The sequence below is a fragment of the Taeniopygia guttata genome, chromosome 2 (genome assembly GCF_048771995.1).
Source record: "Taeniopygia guttata chromosome 2, bTaeGut7.mat, whole genome shotgun sequence".
NCBI classification, from domain to species: Eukaryota; Metazoa; Chordata; class Aves; order Passeriformes; family Estrildidae; genus Taeniopygia; species Taeniopygia guttata.
The window spans coordinates 112537094-112556257 of record NC_133026.1 but is presented as its reverse complement, the minus strand read 5'-3'; the positions used below and the strand labels follow the sequence as shown (position 1 = coordinate 112556257).

Here is a 19164-nt window from a genome sequence, read left to right as displayed (position 1 = left end):
GGGTTCTGTACCTTTTAAGCCTCCTACATGATTTTTCACTCAGCTGACATAATTTAGTCTCTTGATTATAGGTTTAGAAAAAAATTGGTTTAGAATAGAAACTCAGTCTATCACAGACACTCAACAGGAGGAGCATGAAATAAAGTTTCAAGATTGAAAAGCTTGAAGGAAACCCCCAGCCTCTCTCTTTCTCCAGAGATTGGTTTTCCTGCTGCACACTTTGAGATGCAGCCAGTCTGGCTGTTCCCAGCCTCTTCCAAAGGACTAGGAATAACTCAGGGTCTTGCTTCTTCTCTTCCAGTTTGCCATTTAGAGAGAGTTCTGGTGGGGATTTCAAGGTCTGTGTGCAATGTTAAAGATACTTGAATACACATATTGGTGCCTTGACAACTCCTGCTGGAGAGAGTATATTAGCGATAAGCTCTGAGGGATGTGATTTCTGTACACAGCACTTCCCCATTTCTGGCTGCAGCAGGGAGAATGAAGTGCTACAGGGAATTCTGGGCTTCTCACATGGTCTGGGACAGCTTGAAAAGATCTGTACAGTAATTAGGGTGCCCCTCTTTTCTTTGGTAGCCAGCTTCTGACTTTGGAGTTGCAGGTGCAAGGGAACAGGGGCACAGCTATCCAGTGAGAAATGTTTTGGACACACAGTTGTGGAGTCCAGGTATGAAAGAGCTAATGGACCAGGCAAGGCATCTAAACTTAAAATTCCTCTTTTATTCAGTGTCTACTAGTCTGAAATTCTGTGGGATTCAATAAGGCAAAAGCAGATTATTCATGAGGCCTGGGAGTGTAGGAGAATTGAGGAAAGAAAACTTGGAGAAGTGTATTAAAATAAGCATTCATTCATAACAGAACTTATTTCTTGCTTTTTAAAAAATTTATCTGCATCTTAGTGTTTAGAAAGAAGTCATGTGAACGTCTGAGCTGCAGGGACAGAGACGGTGGAGAACGTGTGCAGCAGTGCAGAGTGCTGCTGGAGCCCTGGCAGAGGGAGAGGGAGGCAGAGGGAGCCTGAGAGAGAAAAGGCGAAGCGGTGGGAGCTGGAACAGCAGCAGCAGCTGCTGCTGCACGGCGCGGCTCCAGCCTGGGAGCCGGCTCTGCTGCCAGCACGCCTCTCTGAGGGCGCAGGTGCCTCACATTCAAAAGTCCTAGGTGGTCAGTGGCACTCCCAGGAGCCAAGCACAGCGGCTTTATTCTTTTCTTTTCCCGCAAAGAGCACCTGTTTGAGGACTCCGCTTCTTTTCCTGGACTGAAAGGTATTTTTTTGTCATTAATGTGTCTTTTCTATGAAAGCAGGTATGGGATCAGGGAAAAATAAATCAGGACAGGATGATAAAGCAGATGCGCAGAGAGGTTGTGGGTTTCTCTGTTTCCTTCCCCTTTATAGCAGAGCTTAGGCAATGAGGAGCCCTTGTTAGGATAGAGTTTGACTTAAAATATGGAAGATGGGAAAGAGAGGGTTAAAGTGTGGGAGTGGATCAGAGCTGTTCCCATCTGGTTTGCTTCACTATGCAACCTTTGAAAGTAGGGGAAAACTTTCCTTGTGCACTTGGAGAAGCAGCATTACATAGCAAGATGTAAAACTTGAAATAATTTAATATGAATGTGATTTATTTAAAACTCTGCTTGGCAAATTACAGTCCCTATCAGAGCAGAGCTCCCCTTAACACATAAAAGTTTCAGAGGTCTTAATGTTCTGTGTCTGTAAAAATACTTTCTTTCTCTCTCTTCCCTCTTTCCAGCATACTTGCCTCCTGCTGTGTGCATCCCTCCTGGTCTCCCTCCCTCCCTCCTGGGGACTGTACCCCTATGGATGCCCCCATACAGATTTTCCGTGAGGAGCCAGACTCCACCTGCTCCCCAGGGCCCTGCCGGCCCCCCAGCACCAGCAGCAGCTGGCTCCCGGGCTGGGCAGACTATGACAGCAATGCCACTGGGGTCTTTGGGGACGGCCAGCACAACCACACCAGCATCTCCCCCGCCATTCCCATCATCATCACTGCTGTCTACTCTGTGGTCTTCGTTGTCGGCTTGGTGGGAAACTCCCTGGTCATGTTTGTCATCATAAGGTAAGAGGTTCTGGGTACCGGTTGGAAGAGGTGCAAAAGACTGTCCCTAGGTTTGGCAGGGTGGGGAAGGGGGGTGGATTTTGCTTCCTACCGTGAGGAGCTGGAAAAAAGCAACTGAAATGACCCAAAGTTTGTCAGTCACAGTGGTTTTCCTGCACTTGTGTTAGAGAGAGAAGGGACAAGCTGGTTAAATGTGATAAATCCTGCAGCCTGAGGGAAAGTGCTTGTGCCTGGAGCTGTGTTCATTGGCTGCCCTCTAGGGATGAGATGCTGCTGGCATCCGAGAGAAAAAAAGCTCGAGTGAAAGAAGGATACTTCTACAAGGCAGCTTTTATTTCTATTGTAAGGAGAGCCCGAGGGACAGCTGATGTGTCCTGTCATGTGGACACTGATACATCTCTGCCTGGGCACCTAATGTTTTCTTTAACAAGAGAGGAGGGAAAGCCAGTAAATTATAAAGAAGAACAGCTTAATGTAAAGCAAGGGATGCTTTTTCTCTGTTTAGCACTGTTTAACTCCAGTTGTTGGTGTTGAATTGAAGAAAGCAGAGAAAGTGCTGAAATATCTTCTCCATTGTTTTTCAGGAAAGAGGAGAAAGCTCTGTGTCTGTGTTAGTGAAGGTTTCAAACTAAACCACTTGGTGAAATGCACTGACACTTATGCTTGCACTTACACTTGTGTATCGGTGAATATTTTAGTTTGCATTGTGTTTCCTCTCTCTCTTTGTCATTTTCATTTGCAATCTGTAAGCATGCTTGATCAGTGCTGTTTAGCAGGGTAATAATGAACAATCCAGGGCACTGAAATCATGCAACTTTTTGGACTCTTTCTCCACAGCCTATTTGAATTCTGATAAAGTTTCTGGGAAAAAAAATCCCAGAACTATGGAGTATTCATTGCTGCAATGAAATCAGCTTGTACATGGAAAAAAAAAGAGGTATTAAAAGGGATTCTCTTTTGTAAGGGTTGCATGATAAGGGTCAAGCAATTGCAGAATGATAAAGTAACTGTCAGACTTGTTACGAGGGGAAATGATGAGGAACACTGAAGCTGTTGATAAGGTATTTCAAAAAGATGAGTTATAATCAGGTGAATACTCTTGAATAATGAAAATAAATTTACTATTCAGTGCAATAAAAAGAGATGCCTGTCATCAGTTTAGAAAAAGTGGTTGGCTCCAGTTTTGTGATGTTGAGATTTTTATACCCCTACATGCCCTTTTGCCCTTCATTCAGGGTAGAGATTTAATTTCTTTTTGTATTTCTCTTTCAAGAAGGGAGAGTCCATACTTGACAGTCACACAGCTGCAAAGGCAGAGATTTTCTAAGCCATCAGTCAGTAACAAAGACAGCTGATTAACTGGCCTGGGCAGTGGAAATAAATCCAAACTTAGCCCTAGAAGTTAGCATGTATGGATTATACTGGTGCATATATATTTGCTTTTTTCTCTCCTTCTGCTATCCTCCTAAGACTATTTTTGTAAGGCTCTAGATAGCTATTGTTCACTTTCCTTCTAGTTCCTACATTAGCCTTTCCTTGAATTTTCTCTTGGCCCATCTCTCGATTACATGGTAAAAAAATAAATAAATATGACAAAACATCCATTGGTATTTTCTTTTTTTTTTCCCTTTTATTTCTCCCATAGGTTTTATGTGTGGCAAATGCTTTAAACACTGATAGAATCATTAGCTGAAGTGCAGGCATACACAAGCCAACAGTTTTAAATTTTCGTATGGTCTTGAAATATTTCAAATGTTTGTGCAAGAGATTTATTTTCTTCATTTTTTCCAAACCTCTCATGTCCTTTCATTTTTTCTTCACATATACTCTCTGCATGATTGTGTCTCAGGAAGGATTTTAATGACCCATAAACAATGCACCTTGCAGTGATGTCCTTTTGTGAGGAAAGACAAGGTCCATGGGAAGTTTGTGAAAGAAGATGGTAAGGGAGGGGCAGATCCTATCCCCCAGCCATCCCACAATACCCCCCCTCCACGTGCCACAACTCTAAGTGAGATGGGGTTATACTGAGGCTCTTTTTTACCTTCCAGCTGAGTACAGACTTTGTCTGAAGCCCTTTGCTGCTGCTGCTTCTCAACTCTGAATTCCAGATTTGCTCTCCTCCGCCTAACCTCCTCTGGACAGGCAGGCAAGGCAGGCATGACTCCTCCCTTTGGTCATTTAAATGTCTAATATTGTTAGAATAGTTCCATTGGAATTATTATAACAATTATCTAGCCCAACTGCCTGACACTCTAGGCCTGACACTGGATCACTTTTTGGGTCACTTTTTGGGTGACAAAAAAAGGACCCCCCTGTGTTCTAAGACTTTCAACCAAAGTGTTGAAATGTCAATACTCTGGTAGATTTAGGAGACTTGAGAATTTTGAAATGCCTCAGAGACAGGCTCAAATTCAGCCATAGCCTGTGGTATTGGCAGGCCTTGGCCAATTCCTTGCTTTGTTACCACTACAGGACTGGTTTTGCTACTTCTGCATAAGGGCTGCTAAAGAAGCTCATGGACACCAGTGAGTCAGCAGCTCAGCAGCTTGTGCATGGAGTGCTGGGTGAATGAAATCTCTTACAGGTCTGGTGGGATGTTTTTCTGCTGAGAGGGAAAACTCAGAGTTCCCTCAGGGGAAAAATAACAAGAGAATGCCACTTCAATCACATGTACAACTCCTGACTCAGTATCTGAGTTTGATACAGCTCCTGTGTGGAGAGATTTGTGCTGAAGTCTGACTGTGAATGGTCCTTTAGTACAGTGTTGACAGCATGGCTTCTTAAACCATTTATCAGTAGACCTGGATTCTTCTCTATCAAGCTTCAATACTTTTTCCTGTCCTGATGAGGTCACTTCATGGTTTATTCACATGTAAAATAGAGCTGCTGGCACTCACTGTTTTTAAACACACAGCAAAAGCTAGATTTAAAAGCCAAAGTCTGACCACTAAAGCTTATAACAGAGCAAGACCAGGTCTATTGTAAAGACCCTGGGCTCCTCAGACACACTTGAATGATCCTTTTTAATGTGCAGAAAAAGCTCTGTGTTGAGTAGACAGTGGACTGGCACTCTTCCTGCCCATGGCACTTGGCTGTCCCAGTGTGGGTGGTTTGCAGGAAATCTCCCCGTGTTCGGATCAGCTGTGCAGCACACGCACCATCCCAAGGGGCTCTGCTGTCAGCTGGGAGGTTGGACACTCCCTGCCAAGCCATGGCACCTGGGGTGTAATGCTGGCCTGTGGCTGCTGCCTGTCCTGGGGAGACAGTAAGAGAAAAAGAAGAGGAAAAAAAGGTTCACATTGCCTCTTGTAGTGGTGGGAAATACAGGCACTGTGCGGGAAGCGCAGTCCTCCCCTGCAGAGGAGGAGGGGAAACATGAAATGGGTTTGCAGATACCTGCTCAAGTTGTCTGACCTCACCTGAGGAAAGTTCTACAGTTGTGTGGTTCTTGGCCTTACCAGAATCTACCTCAACCCCAAAATTTTTATTTTGAGACTATCTTTACTTTGGAGGTATCATAAGGTATTTCTGGAGGTAAAATAGCTGGCTGAAGAGGATAAAAGCCCCTGTTTATCCTTGGAAACAAAAAGGCTTTTTTCTCCATTCCTCTTACCTCATGACTTTTTTCTTTCAAATTTAGTTGTGGCTGTAAGCAAGATGGTAGTTTCTTGTGACAGCTGTAGGGAAGAAAATCTCCTGACTAAAATTACAGCTTTAACTAGGATTTGCCCCTATCAAAACCATAAACATATTCTGACAAAACTCTGGGAGATGCTCTCTCTTACCCTCTCCAGATGCACTTTTTGTATGTATTTATCTTACTGCTATTGTTCCTGAAGTAATTTACTGAGACCAACTGATATCAACTGGATCCCAAAGAGTCAATCCTGTATTTCTTTCAAAATTATCTTTCAAGCTTTCAGTGAACTGAATAATTTTCTACATTCAAGAATTTTTAAGAAGACAGATATGTAGATTGATTCCTAAGGGAAAAGAGAAACCTTATAATTCTCTGCTTAGTCTAATGTTGAAGAAAATGTTTTACCACTGATACATTTTTGTTCTTATATTAATTGAACTGAACAGCATTTTACATAATGGGAAGAGTGTATTAAGAAATGCCATATAAAATTGACTCCTTTCCAGATTATTTTAAAAATTTCTTCATAATTCATTCCAAACAAAATGAAAATATATTTTTTATAAAGTACATAACAATGAAATTGATTAAATAAATTGGTTTAAACTAATAATAGATTTTGATACCATCAAAAGATCACTTGTTAAATTGCTTTAAATTATTGTCCTAATTCTATTAAATTATATTTGGAAAAAAAAATGTTCTGAAATGAAAATTTAAGTTCCAGAAGAGTCAACCTAACTGAATTACCTGCTCCCTATTTCTGGCAGTTTGAATGATTTCATTCTTTTATCAAAAATAAAAGGTTTTGGCTGCTAACTGCAAAGGGTGAACTGTACTATATTTTGTGAAGTTTAAGACTTTTAACCTTTTCTTTGCTAATCAAAAATCTGACAGCTTACTACTGCCAGCAGAGAGGCATCAAATGAATTGATAGCAATTCATCATAGATTTCAAAGAGCATTTAGCCTTACCTCACTGGATGGAGGGAATTTTGATCAGTTCTGCAGTGTTAGTTCAAACGTGACATATCCATCACAACTTTGAAGAGTGATCATTACCAAAAGCTTTTACAGATGGCACAGAGAACAAGGCAGCAGGAAACATGAAAGAGGACAGGCTTATAGAAAAGTATTGATGGTTTTGAAAGCACAGACCATTTAAACAAAATGTTACTATTTCTAATACTTTTAAAACCCAGCTAGACAGTGACTAAGTGAGACCTGGGATTTATAAACTGACAAGAAACCAAATTCATGGTCATGCTGTGATAACAAAGTCTGATACTGAAAATAGGCAGGGAGAGCAGAGGAAAGGCTTGAAAAGAATATTTACCACAGACAGTATTAAAGAGAGGCTATAGCTTGTAGCGAATAATGTGTTTGGCTTCTGAAAAGTAATTTGGTATCCATCCAGACATTTCCGCTGGGCTAACAGCCAGGTAATCATTTAGTTCAGAGAAAGGCATAACTGGAATCAGTGTCTGGAAGCAGATGAATTACAGAGAACCTTTTTGAACTGGAAGAAAGTGAAAACTTAGAACTTTCAAGTTTGGCTGCTGGCAAGGCAGAAAGCTTTAGATAACTTTCCTGTTGTCAGATGGGAGAATGGTGGGTAGGTAGCTCATGATCCTGGAGGAAGCACAAGGAGGGTGCACAGTGAGGAGGTGGTGCTGGGGGCACAGGCTGGCTAAGCCCCTTTGGTGAAGAGGAAGAAATGAGGGAAGAGTGGGGACCTTTCAGTTAGTTTTTTTCTGAGACAGGATTTTGAATTTGCTAAAAGAATATTGTAACAGGAAATTTTTAACTGGGTGATTTGGATTCCTGAGACACATTAAGGACAGGGGAAGATAATTTTTCTGTCTTGCTCACTCTTACTGTCTAAATTGTGATTAAATTGTCCCTTTAAGTTAAATTCTCTGAAGCAGATGGGTTCCCAAGATGAGTTATGATTCCAGGTACATATTCCTTTCCGAAGAAAAAGCAGCTACACTTCTAGGAAATATACTTCAGGTCTCCATTTTGGTCCCCTCATCTCTAAATATCACATAATTCTCTCAAAGTGAGGAATCTATGCTCTTCTCCTTAAGGAAGAATTTGTGGACTTTGTGCTTTTCTTATTGATATCTTCTTTTGTGAATTTAGAAAGATATGAGGAAAAGGCAGCAGGAATATAATTTTGTCCACAGACAGGCATGAGTGCACAAACTGGATTAGTTGTAGGGAAAGGGTGTGTACAGATGCAAAAAAGATATTGGAAGAGGGATGTCTGATCATGCTGGCATTCCACAAAATGTAAAAATGATATAAATAAAGAACATGTAAAAGTGCACGGCACTTTTTAAAAAAAGTACACAAAAATTAAATTGATTTAAGATATTGGTTGAAATTAATACTAGATTTTGATAACATCAAAATATTATCTGTTTATTTGCTTTAAATTGGCATGGTTCTATTGGGAAATTGTCATGCCAGGCTGTGAATTACCTTTGAAATATTTATTTCTCCTAAATCCAGAGGGTTCAGCTCATTAGAGTCACCTTCTAGTCCTCATGGAAGTAAAAATTAATTTCAGGCAGTTTCCTGTTTTCAGTTTTGAGACATTATTTTCAATGAAACCTCTGTGTTATTTTCATGAGTATGAGGAGACAATTTTCTTCAGTGTATGAATTTCTGCAAATTCATGGTTAGAAAATGAGCAGAACCTTTGTGTTTTCTTCATTTCTTATACCAACCCATCTTTGTAACATGCAGCTGCTCATCTCTGCTCCAGAAGTCAGCAACACATTAAAAGTGAATGTCTAGAGTTCCCAAATTTATCTGTGCTGCATGTGGAACACAGACGATTTTATGTTTGCTAAATGCACTTCCCACTGCATTGTTGGTAGACCAGCCACTGTGGCTACTGTTGGGCAACTGGCTACTCAAGGATGCGTAGTGAATACTCAAGGATGAGTAGTGACAGATGAGAAGCTGCATGGTAGGATTAGTTCAGACAATCTACTCAATGTTCATTTAATGTTCACACTCAGAAAAGTTTTGTTTTACCATGCCGCTGGATGATGGACTGCATCAGGACTTACTGTTAGACTCACCTTTTAGAATGACTGCTTTGTCAAAGTGGGCAGGAGAAGAATATTTTCACCATGGAAGATACAAGCTGTGCTCTTCTGTTGATGGTGACTTAAAGTTTTGTGCATTTCACTTGAATCGTCTCCTTTGGGAATGTATGTGTTCAGCTGGTCTGTGCTGTGGGCTTCCCTAAGGCAGGTGAGGAAAACAGATAAATGGGAGGAGTCCAGAGAAAGTCTCTCAGCTGCCTCCTAAGAGGGACTGATGACTTTTCCCTGACTGGCTCATTACTGATATGTGCATTTGCTGCCTTACCACATAATCCTATACTTGTTATAGAGTCAAGTCCCTTGTCTCCCACTGAACTTTATTATGGGAGTGTTTACCAGAAATTTGGGTCTCCACACATCTGAGTGTGTAGTTGTTCTATAAAACACTCCCAGCTGTGTCAGCTGTTATTCATCCCTGTGGCAAGATGGACACCAGGTGCATTGTTTGGGGAAGAAGAGTGATATCCATACCCCAAGACCCCCAACTGAATGATTTCTGAGCTCTTTCCTTTTTTCTGTCCTGCAGAAACATCTAGGGGAAGCAAACATTCAATAACTGTTGTCTGCTTCCAACAAGGAAAGAAAACCTCTGAGAAATATTTTCCTGGGACTATTATCCCTGTTTCCTTTAGCAATGAGATTTGTTCTCCTTGCCAGACAATCTCTGTTCTACTCGATTCCCTCTCCCATAAACCCATGGGAAGCACTTTGCATAAAGGAGGCATAAAGGAGCTCATGCCCTTTATTAAAAAAAAAAAAATTCTTCCAAGAAAAAAGAATAACAGGAAAGGTGGAAAGGTGGATGTTACACAGAGATTCAATGTTCACTACAGCAATGTACCTGTGACAAGTAAAAAGGATTAGAATGTTCTGTATAACACCCTGGGAACTCCCCATGGCATGACTGGTCACTGGGAAACATCTGCAGCATTAAGTTTTTCAAGGGATAATAATCAATAAGTTTGTCAACAATAAGTTGACAATCAACTTATTGTCAAGCGATAAGTTGCTTGACAAGGTCAGTATTCATCTCTACTTACAAATAGAGAGCAAAAAAATCAGGTACGTAGTCTAAGCTCATTGTCCAGGCTCTTTCATAATATTATTAAACATAATGGTTTTAGATAAAGTACCAGTTTTGTGAAATTTTGCATTCTCATGGATTCATTTTAAGCCTCAGTGATTCACAGCACCTTGACCTCCGACCTCTCCTATCAAAGTCATGGAAGCAAAAATTTCACTGTATTTTTTTTTCCTACCATTTTACAGTTTCTTGCAAGAGAGACTCTTGAGCTCACATAAAAATATTAAAAGCCTTTATCATAGGAGAAAGATTAGTACATTTTTGTTGAGTGAATTTTCTTCCATATTGACCACTATATAAGTAGACTTGAAATAATTCAGAGCCTGGTTATTTAGCTAAGGGAAAAAACAAGTTCAGGTTCAGTTTATGGCTAGTGCAGAGAAGAAATGGTAGTGGAAAATGGTAAGGATTTTAACTATACCTTCTGACATTCACATAGATTATGCTCTCTGGGGGAAGAATAAAAGACAAATTTATGCTTTTCATTTTTGAGCTGCTTTAAAATTGGTGTCTTTAGATGCTTATTAGTAAAGAGAATTCCACTTCATGATATAGTTTTGTAGACAACAATTTTTTGTCATGTCTTAAAGGATTTGATGATTAAGACAGGTAACCATTAAATATGTGCAGTTACAAGGTTTTCCTTTATTTAATGTGTCATCTGACGTTCTCTATTGCTAAAATGTGGCAATTTAAAATATGAAATTGTCATATAACCCAATACAAACATAAAAACTAGAGCATATTCATTTTCATATTCTTTAAATTACCTTAGACTTAGTTTCATATTAGCATAAGATTTTATATTGGATTACAAATATCCAAGAGGGAGCTAAGCCATCCTTTCGACATGGTAAGGGTTTGAAATAGATCCTCCTGGACTGTTTTTTTTTGGGTTTTTTTCTTCCTGTTCTGACGCAGTATTATAGTGAGTGTACTCAGAATACAGCCTTGAGATTTAGAGCTTTCCTAACTAAGCTTTCCAGCTGCTTGATCTCCATATACTTCATTTAGAGGAACCTAGTGGAACAGAGCCTGCATCCTGCTGATAGGTATTTTTGCAATTTGCTTTAGATGTGCTTTAGCTTTAATTTTCATTCACTTACCCAGGTATCTGTGAAAAACCTCTGTTTGATATTTCTCATTGTATTTTATGCCTTTGTACTTTCCCTCTGCAACTGGAGAATGTTGTAGTATATTTGTTAGTTTTGCTCTCTTCTCCATCCCTCATTTCACACTTCAGGGAACATTTCATTACTTCGTCCTATTACAGTCACATGAAAAAAGTTTGACCAGAGCCTCTTTCTCACCTTTTATCATCTATTCTAATGTTACAGTGTACTTTAGAATCACAGTCCTCTCCTCTGTTTGAGATAATTACTATAAGGGGCATTACTTGCCGATTTTTTTCTGAAAGCACACCAGAATCTTAGTAGCATGCTTCCTTCTTCTGTTACCACAATTTCATTGATAGCATAGGCTGGAGGTGTGATTTCTTCTTATTTACTTAAAAGCTTGTCTTAAAAGCATGTTCTGCTCCAGAGGGAAAAGAACAGTAATGATGAGTCAACTGAGAAAGAGGGAAAATTTCTAGTGGTCAGTCTAATGTCAACCTCAAAGAACTTTCCATTTTTTGGAAAGTGAACGATGCCTAATAGTTTTCAGAATTTTACTTTTGGCATGTAAATAGACATAATTGCAAACTTGCTCCTTAAAAATTTCATCACATACCCACAAAAAAAAAAAAAAAAAAAAAGCATCCATATGAAAGTGTTGTGTTTCATCTTGACTGTTTTTCTGCAGTTTTGATATATCTTCTAGTTTCTAGCTTACAGAGGCTTGAGGCCTGCCTATAACTTTACAAGCAGGCTTGAGATCCACCAGCTTAAGTGATCAGAGTTTTTACTGCTACTTGAAATTAGATTCTAGCACCTGGTTTAAAAGAGAGATTTTCCATTCCTATGTAGTATCAGAAATATTGTCATTCTCTTAAGAAGTCCCTGTATTTAACAAGTTATTTTTTAGACATGGGATTTCCCATGAGCACTCTATACAGCCATAGTTTATAAATATTATAATAGTCTTTGAAACTTGTACTTCAGACACTAAGAAAATGTTATTAATTGCTACTGTGCCACCTATGCTGCAATTATGTCCAGGTTTACATTATCTGTCCTGCTAAACTAATTAAAGCAGATAGAATTTTTTTTAACTTAAATGAATTCAGATATTTGATCAAGAATTTTAATTTTACAAAGGAAGACAAGATTCCATTAGACAATCGCTGTTTAAACTTTGTTCAAGTGAGTGGAGAGCATGGTGAGAAAACCCCAGGCCACAAAAACATATTTCCTTATATGTTTTGGTGCAATAGAACAAGTTGTAGGAAAGCAGGAAAATCCCTCATCTTGTGGACTTTATTAGGGTCCACTTGAAATGGTCTGACAGCAACAGCAGTCACTCTGTTACTTTATCTGGACTTTCAGTTGAACCTGAAAGCACATGTCTTCAGAGGCATGTAGGCATTTAATAATTTTTAGGTATTTAATTTAAAATATTCAAAGCAGTTTGGAAGATTGAGTCCAGATTCTCAAAGGCATTTCTGAATTTTATAAACTTCTAAATGAATGCATGACTTTATCTATACTGCTTGATAACTTTAAAGGCCAATACCACATTTATACACAGGCCAGTGTTTCCAGGCAAAAGTAATCAAGCTGTTTATGAGCCCTACTTTACAGCATTTGTTTGTTATTCTTCCACTGTAAGGCTAGGAAGGAGAAAAGGGAAAGGGGTGCTGGGAAAATATAGCATATTGAGTTGTAATGGTACACACATTAAAGAATAGAATTAAGGTTGCAGGGAATGGGAAATGTGAGATATAAAGACTTGGATATTTGCTTTTTCAAGGCTAATAAAATCTTCTTAGATATTTCCTCCCAGTTTTCTGATTTTCTTAAAGGAAAAAAGGGTCAAGCTAATTCTTTTATACTTTTATATATTCTTTATATTCTTTTATACTTTACTTTGAAAGCAAACTTTCCTTATCCAAACCCTTGGCGAAGCTTTTAAAGATCTACAGATATAATAATTCGGGAGAGTGATTACTTGTGTCACCTCTGCTTATCAAAGGTCATCACATTTCTTCTGAATGTTTATGTGTTAAGTCTACTAACTTGTATTTGACTGAAGCAAACCCTTTGTAAAGCAACAGATCTTGATTTGCAGGCATCAGTGGATAGAAAAATTACTCCTTTCTTTTTCCCTATAATAATCACCTTAGCTGTAAAAAGAAACAGCTGTCATTGTTTCTAAGCTGAATTTGTCTCTCTTAAGAGTTTTAGGTATTTGTTCTTGCTATGCTTTTCTGTGTAGTCTGAAAGAACTCTTCAGTACCTGTTATTTTCTTCCTGTGAAGGTCTTAAGACACTGTAATCAAGTCACCTCTTGGTGTTCTTGTTGATAAACTAAATGTGCTCAGCTCTTTAATTTAGTCAAAGAATTTTCTCCAGTCCCTTCTTTTATTTTTAGTACTTTTTATGCAACCATTCCAACTTTCCACAGTCTTTTTACTGCAATATGAACAAGAGAGCAATTCCAAATATCATCAGGGCTGTCTGTAGAAGTAAATTTGTTCTTCTACTATTCTATGTAATTAAATGGAAAATAGTCTATTTTAGCAGAGAGTTTTGAGTGTTTAGTGAACTTTTGTTTGGTCTTACTGTTGAGATACACTTGAAGATGGTATTTTTTATTTTCTTTTTTTAACCAGGAGGGAAATTTTTGTCTGTTAATATGTCCTATATTTGCTTTTTTTCTAGCTGTAAGGACTTGTATTTGCGTTTGAACAGTGCCTTAAGGGCTGTATTATGACCTACAGGACAAAATACCTCTTCTCCTGAAGGGTCTGTTGAGGAGATTGATCTACTGGGGGGCTGAAGCCCATCTCTGACTTGTGGTTCAGTATGTGAGGGAGAAGGATGTATTCTCTCTCCCCTTGAAGTTCTTTTCTCTTTGCTTCAAACCACCATTTGGCTTTACTTCCTTGATAAGTCTTGATTAGAATGTTTTAAAAAAACCAATGCTTTTTTTAACATTTCATATTGGTCATAAAATGAAATTCCTGCCCACTTTTTTTTTTAATAGCTAGTTTACATATTGGGTGCAACTTGACAGTACTGCTTAATTTCTTTTAAAAATAATTTTTTATTCTACACATCAAAATTTTGAAGGCAATAGACACATTGTGCTATTGTTCATTGACTAAAGTGGTTGAATCTTATATTTCCACTGTAAATTATTAGCGACATATAGCAAAATGTAGCTATGTGTGTTTCTATGTGTGTTACATGTACACACACTCAAAATATGGGACTGAAGCAGTTTTGAGAAAGAGAATCTCATTAAATCAAATGATAAATCAACAGCAATGAACAAACACAAGTATTGAGGAGAAGCATTGAAGAAAGGAGTGGTAGGTAAATTCCCATGTAAGCAGTCTCTCCAACATCCTTTGTGTCCATTACAGAGAGGGAGGCAGTCATCCACAGGCTGTCTTCCAAAACTGTCATTGGGGTTGAACAAAGCAGGGTGTCACCTCAAAAATCAGATCCTATTTTTCTATGTAGGCAGAGGTTCCTACCAACTGGACAAAACAAGGGCTTACTTTTGATGAAATTAAAGAATGCAGAAAAAAAAATACTGCTATGACAGTTTTTTCCCTACTGTGGTATGCTACTTAAACAACTGTGATCTTTTACATTATCAGTTATAAAAGAGAGGACTGGGAAAAAGTGATGGCAAGAAAGGAGAAGAAATTGGCAAGGAAGGTAAATGACTACAACTGTGTCAGCTGGCACTGTAGTGAATTCAAGGAAGACAAACTATCATATAAGAAGCAGTCTGGCCCAGTAGACATAGCAATTAACTAATTTTCTTTCTGGAGAATGGGATAAGAGTTTATTCCACAAACCAAACCCAGAAATACCACTATCACTGACAGAGAGCTATAAAAAAAGGAAACAAAAGCCATTTTGATCACTTTCAAATTTAAGACCGATATTTTCTTGTAGCGGGATTTGAGAAAATAGAATTGAAATTTGTCTAACTGGATTAAATGTATTCATATACCTGTTTTGCCTGTGGCGAATAGCTCTAACTGCTAACACAGGGGCTGAGAGATTGAATAAACTGTGTTAACTTTTATCCTAAGGGTCTTGCATTTTTGTGCATTTCTATCACAGATGAGAAAAGACATAAAAAATCCCAACTATGCCAAAGCCTGACAACTGTTACCTATCTGAATGGACATAATCATATCTTGTAGTAATAAAGCCTTACTTTTTTTGTTCTGCAGGTACACAAAGATGAAGACAGCAACCAACATCTACATCTTCAACCTGGCTATGGCAGATGCCCTTGTTACCACAACCATGCCTTTCCAAAGCACCGAGTACCTGATGAACTCCTGGCCCTTTGGTGACGTGCTGTGTAAAATAGTGATTTCTATTGACTATTATAACATGTTTACCAGCATTTTCACACTCACCATGATGAGTGTTGATCGATACATTGCTGTGTGCCACCCTGTCAAGGCTCTGGACTTTCGTACACCTCTCAAAGCAAAGATAATCAACATCTGTATCTGGCTGCTGTCCTCATCTGTTGGCATATCAGCAATAGTTCTTGGAGGCACCAAAGTCAGGGAAGGTGAGTATGAGCATTCAAAAGTCAGCCTTTTTATTTCTCAACTAACAATAAATTGTAGGTTCAAACCTTATTTTATTCCTTCTTGAAAATTACATCTAAATTCCGATATTTAGAAATATATAGTGGAGCATTGCAGTACAACATATAAATAATTTAAGGTCACATGCCCATACCAAAAAAAAAGAACAAAATGTATTTTGGAGCACTGCCTGTGCTAGAATGAGACCATCAAAAACTACAAGCAGACAGCAGGGGAAAATTATAAGGAGTTTAATCTCAATGGACAAATCTAGAATCAGTTTAGGCTGAGACTTGAAATGTGGGCTTAAGGTTCTTTTTGTAGGTGTTGTGAGAGTAGTTCCAGTGAAGTCCCAAGAGCAGAAACTAGAATTCTTGGAAGTTTATTATCACCAGCCACTTCACAGAACTTGAAGGCATGGTCAAGAAAGGAAAAATCAGTAGCTGGAGAGAGAAAATTAAGGTAAATTGTATATGACAATATCTCAAGATCATATTTTAAAAAGGATGGGAATCTATATGGAAACCTGGAAAAGCTGAGAACAAGGATTGTCACAGGAAATGGAAATTCAGGCTATGGCTGGGAAACAGCTACAAGAACACAAATTCAATGAAAACTGTATGCAGGCCATGTATAGGCTTTGCTTGAAATGTCTGTTCCATGGACAGTGGATTTAGCCCCTGTAGCCCCTGACTCATTACCCTGCTATGGGGTTAATCTGATTTTGAGATCCTCCTTGAGAAGGAAGAGGGAGAAGCATTTTCCCACACATGTGCTTCATACCCACAGGTATAAGTGCAGTGCAGGGGCATCTTGGTGTCTTCAAAAAGCTGGAGACTTCTAATAGTGTCCTTGGGATGGGTTCATCCCATTACTAGATGGCTGGATAAAATACAAGACATTTGTCTGGTAGGAGTCTTGTTTGAGATATAAACAACCTTTGGAAAAATTATTCATAAGTTCCTGCACTATCAATGTTTTCTATTTAGAAAGGTTTCACTCCAGAGACAAATGTTTACCTAAGGGCACTGTTTCATCTGGCAGACAATAAATGCAGTAAGTTAAGCTGTTTGGCATAGACCAATGTGAAAAATCATTTCAGTAACAGCTGCTCAAGGGATGATAGATTTGGCTGAAGATATGTAGATTTTGTTCTTGCTGTTAGTCTTCTGTTATGCAGGTGACAGTGAAGTCCTCTGGAAGCTCTTCTTTCAGTGTTTTGGGGGATCACATGTCTTGGTTTGCAGTGCTGTAGCTCTTCTCCCCAGTAAAGTTTTGACAGGCTCTATAAAACAAGGTCTACCTGGGGAAACATTAACTTCAGGCATATTTGGAAGAATGTCTTGCTACATACGAAATCTTGAGGGCCATGGGATATTGGCTCAGGCAGGTGTTTTGTTGGAGCATGGTCAACAAATGGAATATCTCTGTCACTCAGTGTCAGCAGCATGTTTAGATCAAGGGGCTCCTCTGAGGCCAGCAATGATTAAATGTCTTTTCCACACCATGTAGATGAATGCAGCCCTTTTTATAATTTATGAAACAGAGACTGGTAATACAAAACACAGCTGGGCTAAATGAGGTTGGAAATACTGGCAGCTGCTTGTCAGCTGCTACTGTTCCTCCCTGCTTGTCTGATCTAAAGTTTCTCTTGAGCATTTAGTGTCAATTACCTTGTCTGGTGGGCTCATGAATTGCCCTGATAAATGCTGAAGTGGAAAGGCGAGGATGCTCCCCTTGCCTGACAGCTGGAGCTCAGGCCTGAAACGTTATGTCATGTTGGTTAAAACAGTTGCTGTTTATAAGCTTCAGGGCCTCTGTTGGATTCACATTTAAGGAACAACGGAACAGCAAATGGAAAGTGATTATACTTGAGGTTCCCTCACTGTGCTCAGTTAATCCATTTTGTTATCCAGCTCAGAATTGCTCCCAGGTGCGTCCTTTTAGATACATTTTTCCACTAAAATAAATTTTACATCTGTGTAAATTTTCTTGCTCTGGCCTTAATGGAGCCTTTATTGCTGAAGATTTGTTCAGCTATCAAAAAAAAAAAAGGTATAAAATTAACCATTCATATTGCCAGTAAGGATATGAAGTGTATGGAAGTGACACAATCAATATTATATATATAATATGTATGTTTCCTAGATCAATATTAAGATTAATCTTAAATGGTAGTTTATCAAGCATATTTTAAAATATATTTACACCAAATACCATATAGAACTCAGTATTTTGCCTTAAATATATCAATGTATTTGGAATATTTGGCTTTCAAAGTGGAAAATGTCAGTATGAAATCTGAAGATTATGACACTATTCATAAGTTCTGCAACTTTTCAGGCAGTAAAAATAGAATATAAATTGAATTTTATTATGTTCCACTTCCAAAGTTCCATAAAATTAATATAGTGTTGTGCATTATGATCAGATTTTCTACTGACTGTTTTCTACTTGTAAATGTAAATGGATTCCATAAAGTACTATGATATGGCATTACATGTATCAAGTGCAATACATTAATATGAATGTTTTTAGAATAAGATTTTCCATAGAAAGTAAACTGCAATGAGATGCAAGATAATAATTAAGTTTGTATTTGAAAATTTGGAATTCTAAAATAACATTGCCAACCACAAATTATAGCAAAATACAGGGAGGATGACCTAATAATTTTGATAAATATGTGAAATTATGTCAGAAGCTCTGAAGAGGCCATTTCTTCTGGGAGTGGTTTTCATTGAATAGCTGGATGTGGTCCACAGCAGCCGTCCCTGATCACACTTCATTTTCATCCCACACATCTGGAAGCAGCTTTACTAATTTAGATAATACAGCTGCATTCTGATTTTATGTCATGGCTGCTAAGCTACGATCTACTACAAGTAACAGTAATAATTGACAGGAAAACTTTGAATATGATTATTGGCATTTATAGATTGAAATTAAATGAAAGCAAGTATGTTTATTAAAACCTCCATCACAAAGGATTTGGATAAGTTCACTGAGTGTCAAGTCGCACTTGTGCTGTCATGTGATTATCCTGCATCAGCCTAGAAAAATATGCCTTTTCTATTTTCAGCTTTCAAAATCTTACATATTATTTAAAACAAAACCTCAAAATATTTAGCTTTTTTTGCTGTAAATATTTTCTATTAAAATGTTTCCATATTCAATATTGCCCCATAACAGCTTTCTGATATCTAACCATGGAAATGTGTGTATGGGCTAAATTATAATTTCCTCCCTTGCTTTCAAAAAAAATTCTCTGCAATATCTTTTTTGATTTGGGAAGCATTTTTACAGCAGGGAAATATGGCCTGATTTTTTTTTTCTGATGTGTTGTGATGGAGGCAGATATGAAAAATTATGTGCAGGAGTATACTGAATCATTCTACTCTTAGATCTGAATCAATGAAAAACAATATATAATAATTTGTAGAGGACTGACAAACTCAGTAGGGAAAATGATAAAAAATCCATAGAACTTCACAGGATAAAATCTAAGCTACA

General features: G+C 38.3%; 1 protein-coding gene across 1 annotated transcript in view; it reads left to right on the top strand.

Moving 5' to 3' along the window:
- The first annotated feature begins 888 nt into the window (after positions 1-888).
- OPRK1 (opioid receptor kappa 1) overlaps positions 889-19164 on the top strand; it is a 31509-nt gene continuing 13233 nt past the window's right edge. Inside the window, exons 1-3 of the mRNA XM_012571983.5 lie at positions 889-1262; positions 1749-2075; positions 15280-15632. Of these exons, the coding sequence (XP_012427437.4) occupies positions 1816-2075; positions 15280-15632 (613 nt within the window). The 5' untranslated portion in view covers positions 889-1262; positions 1749-1815. The remainder of the gene's footprint in view (positions 1263-1748; positions 2076-15279; positions 15633-19164) is intronic.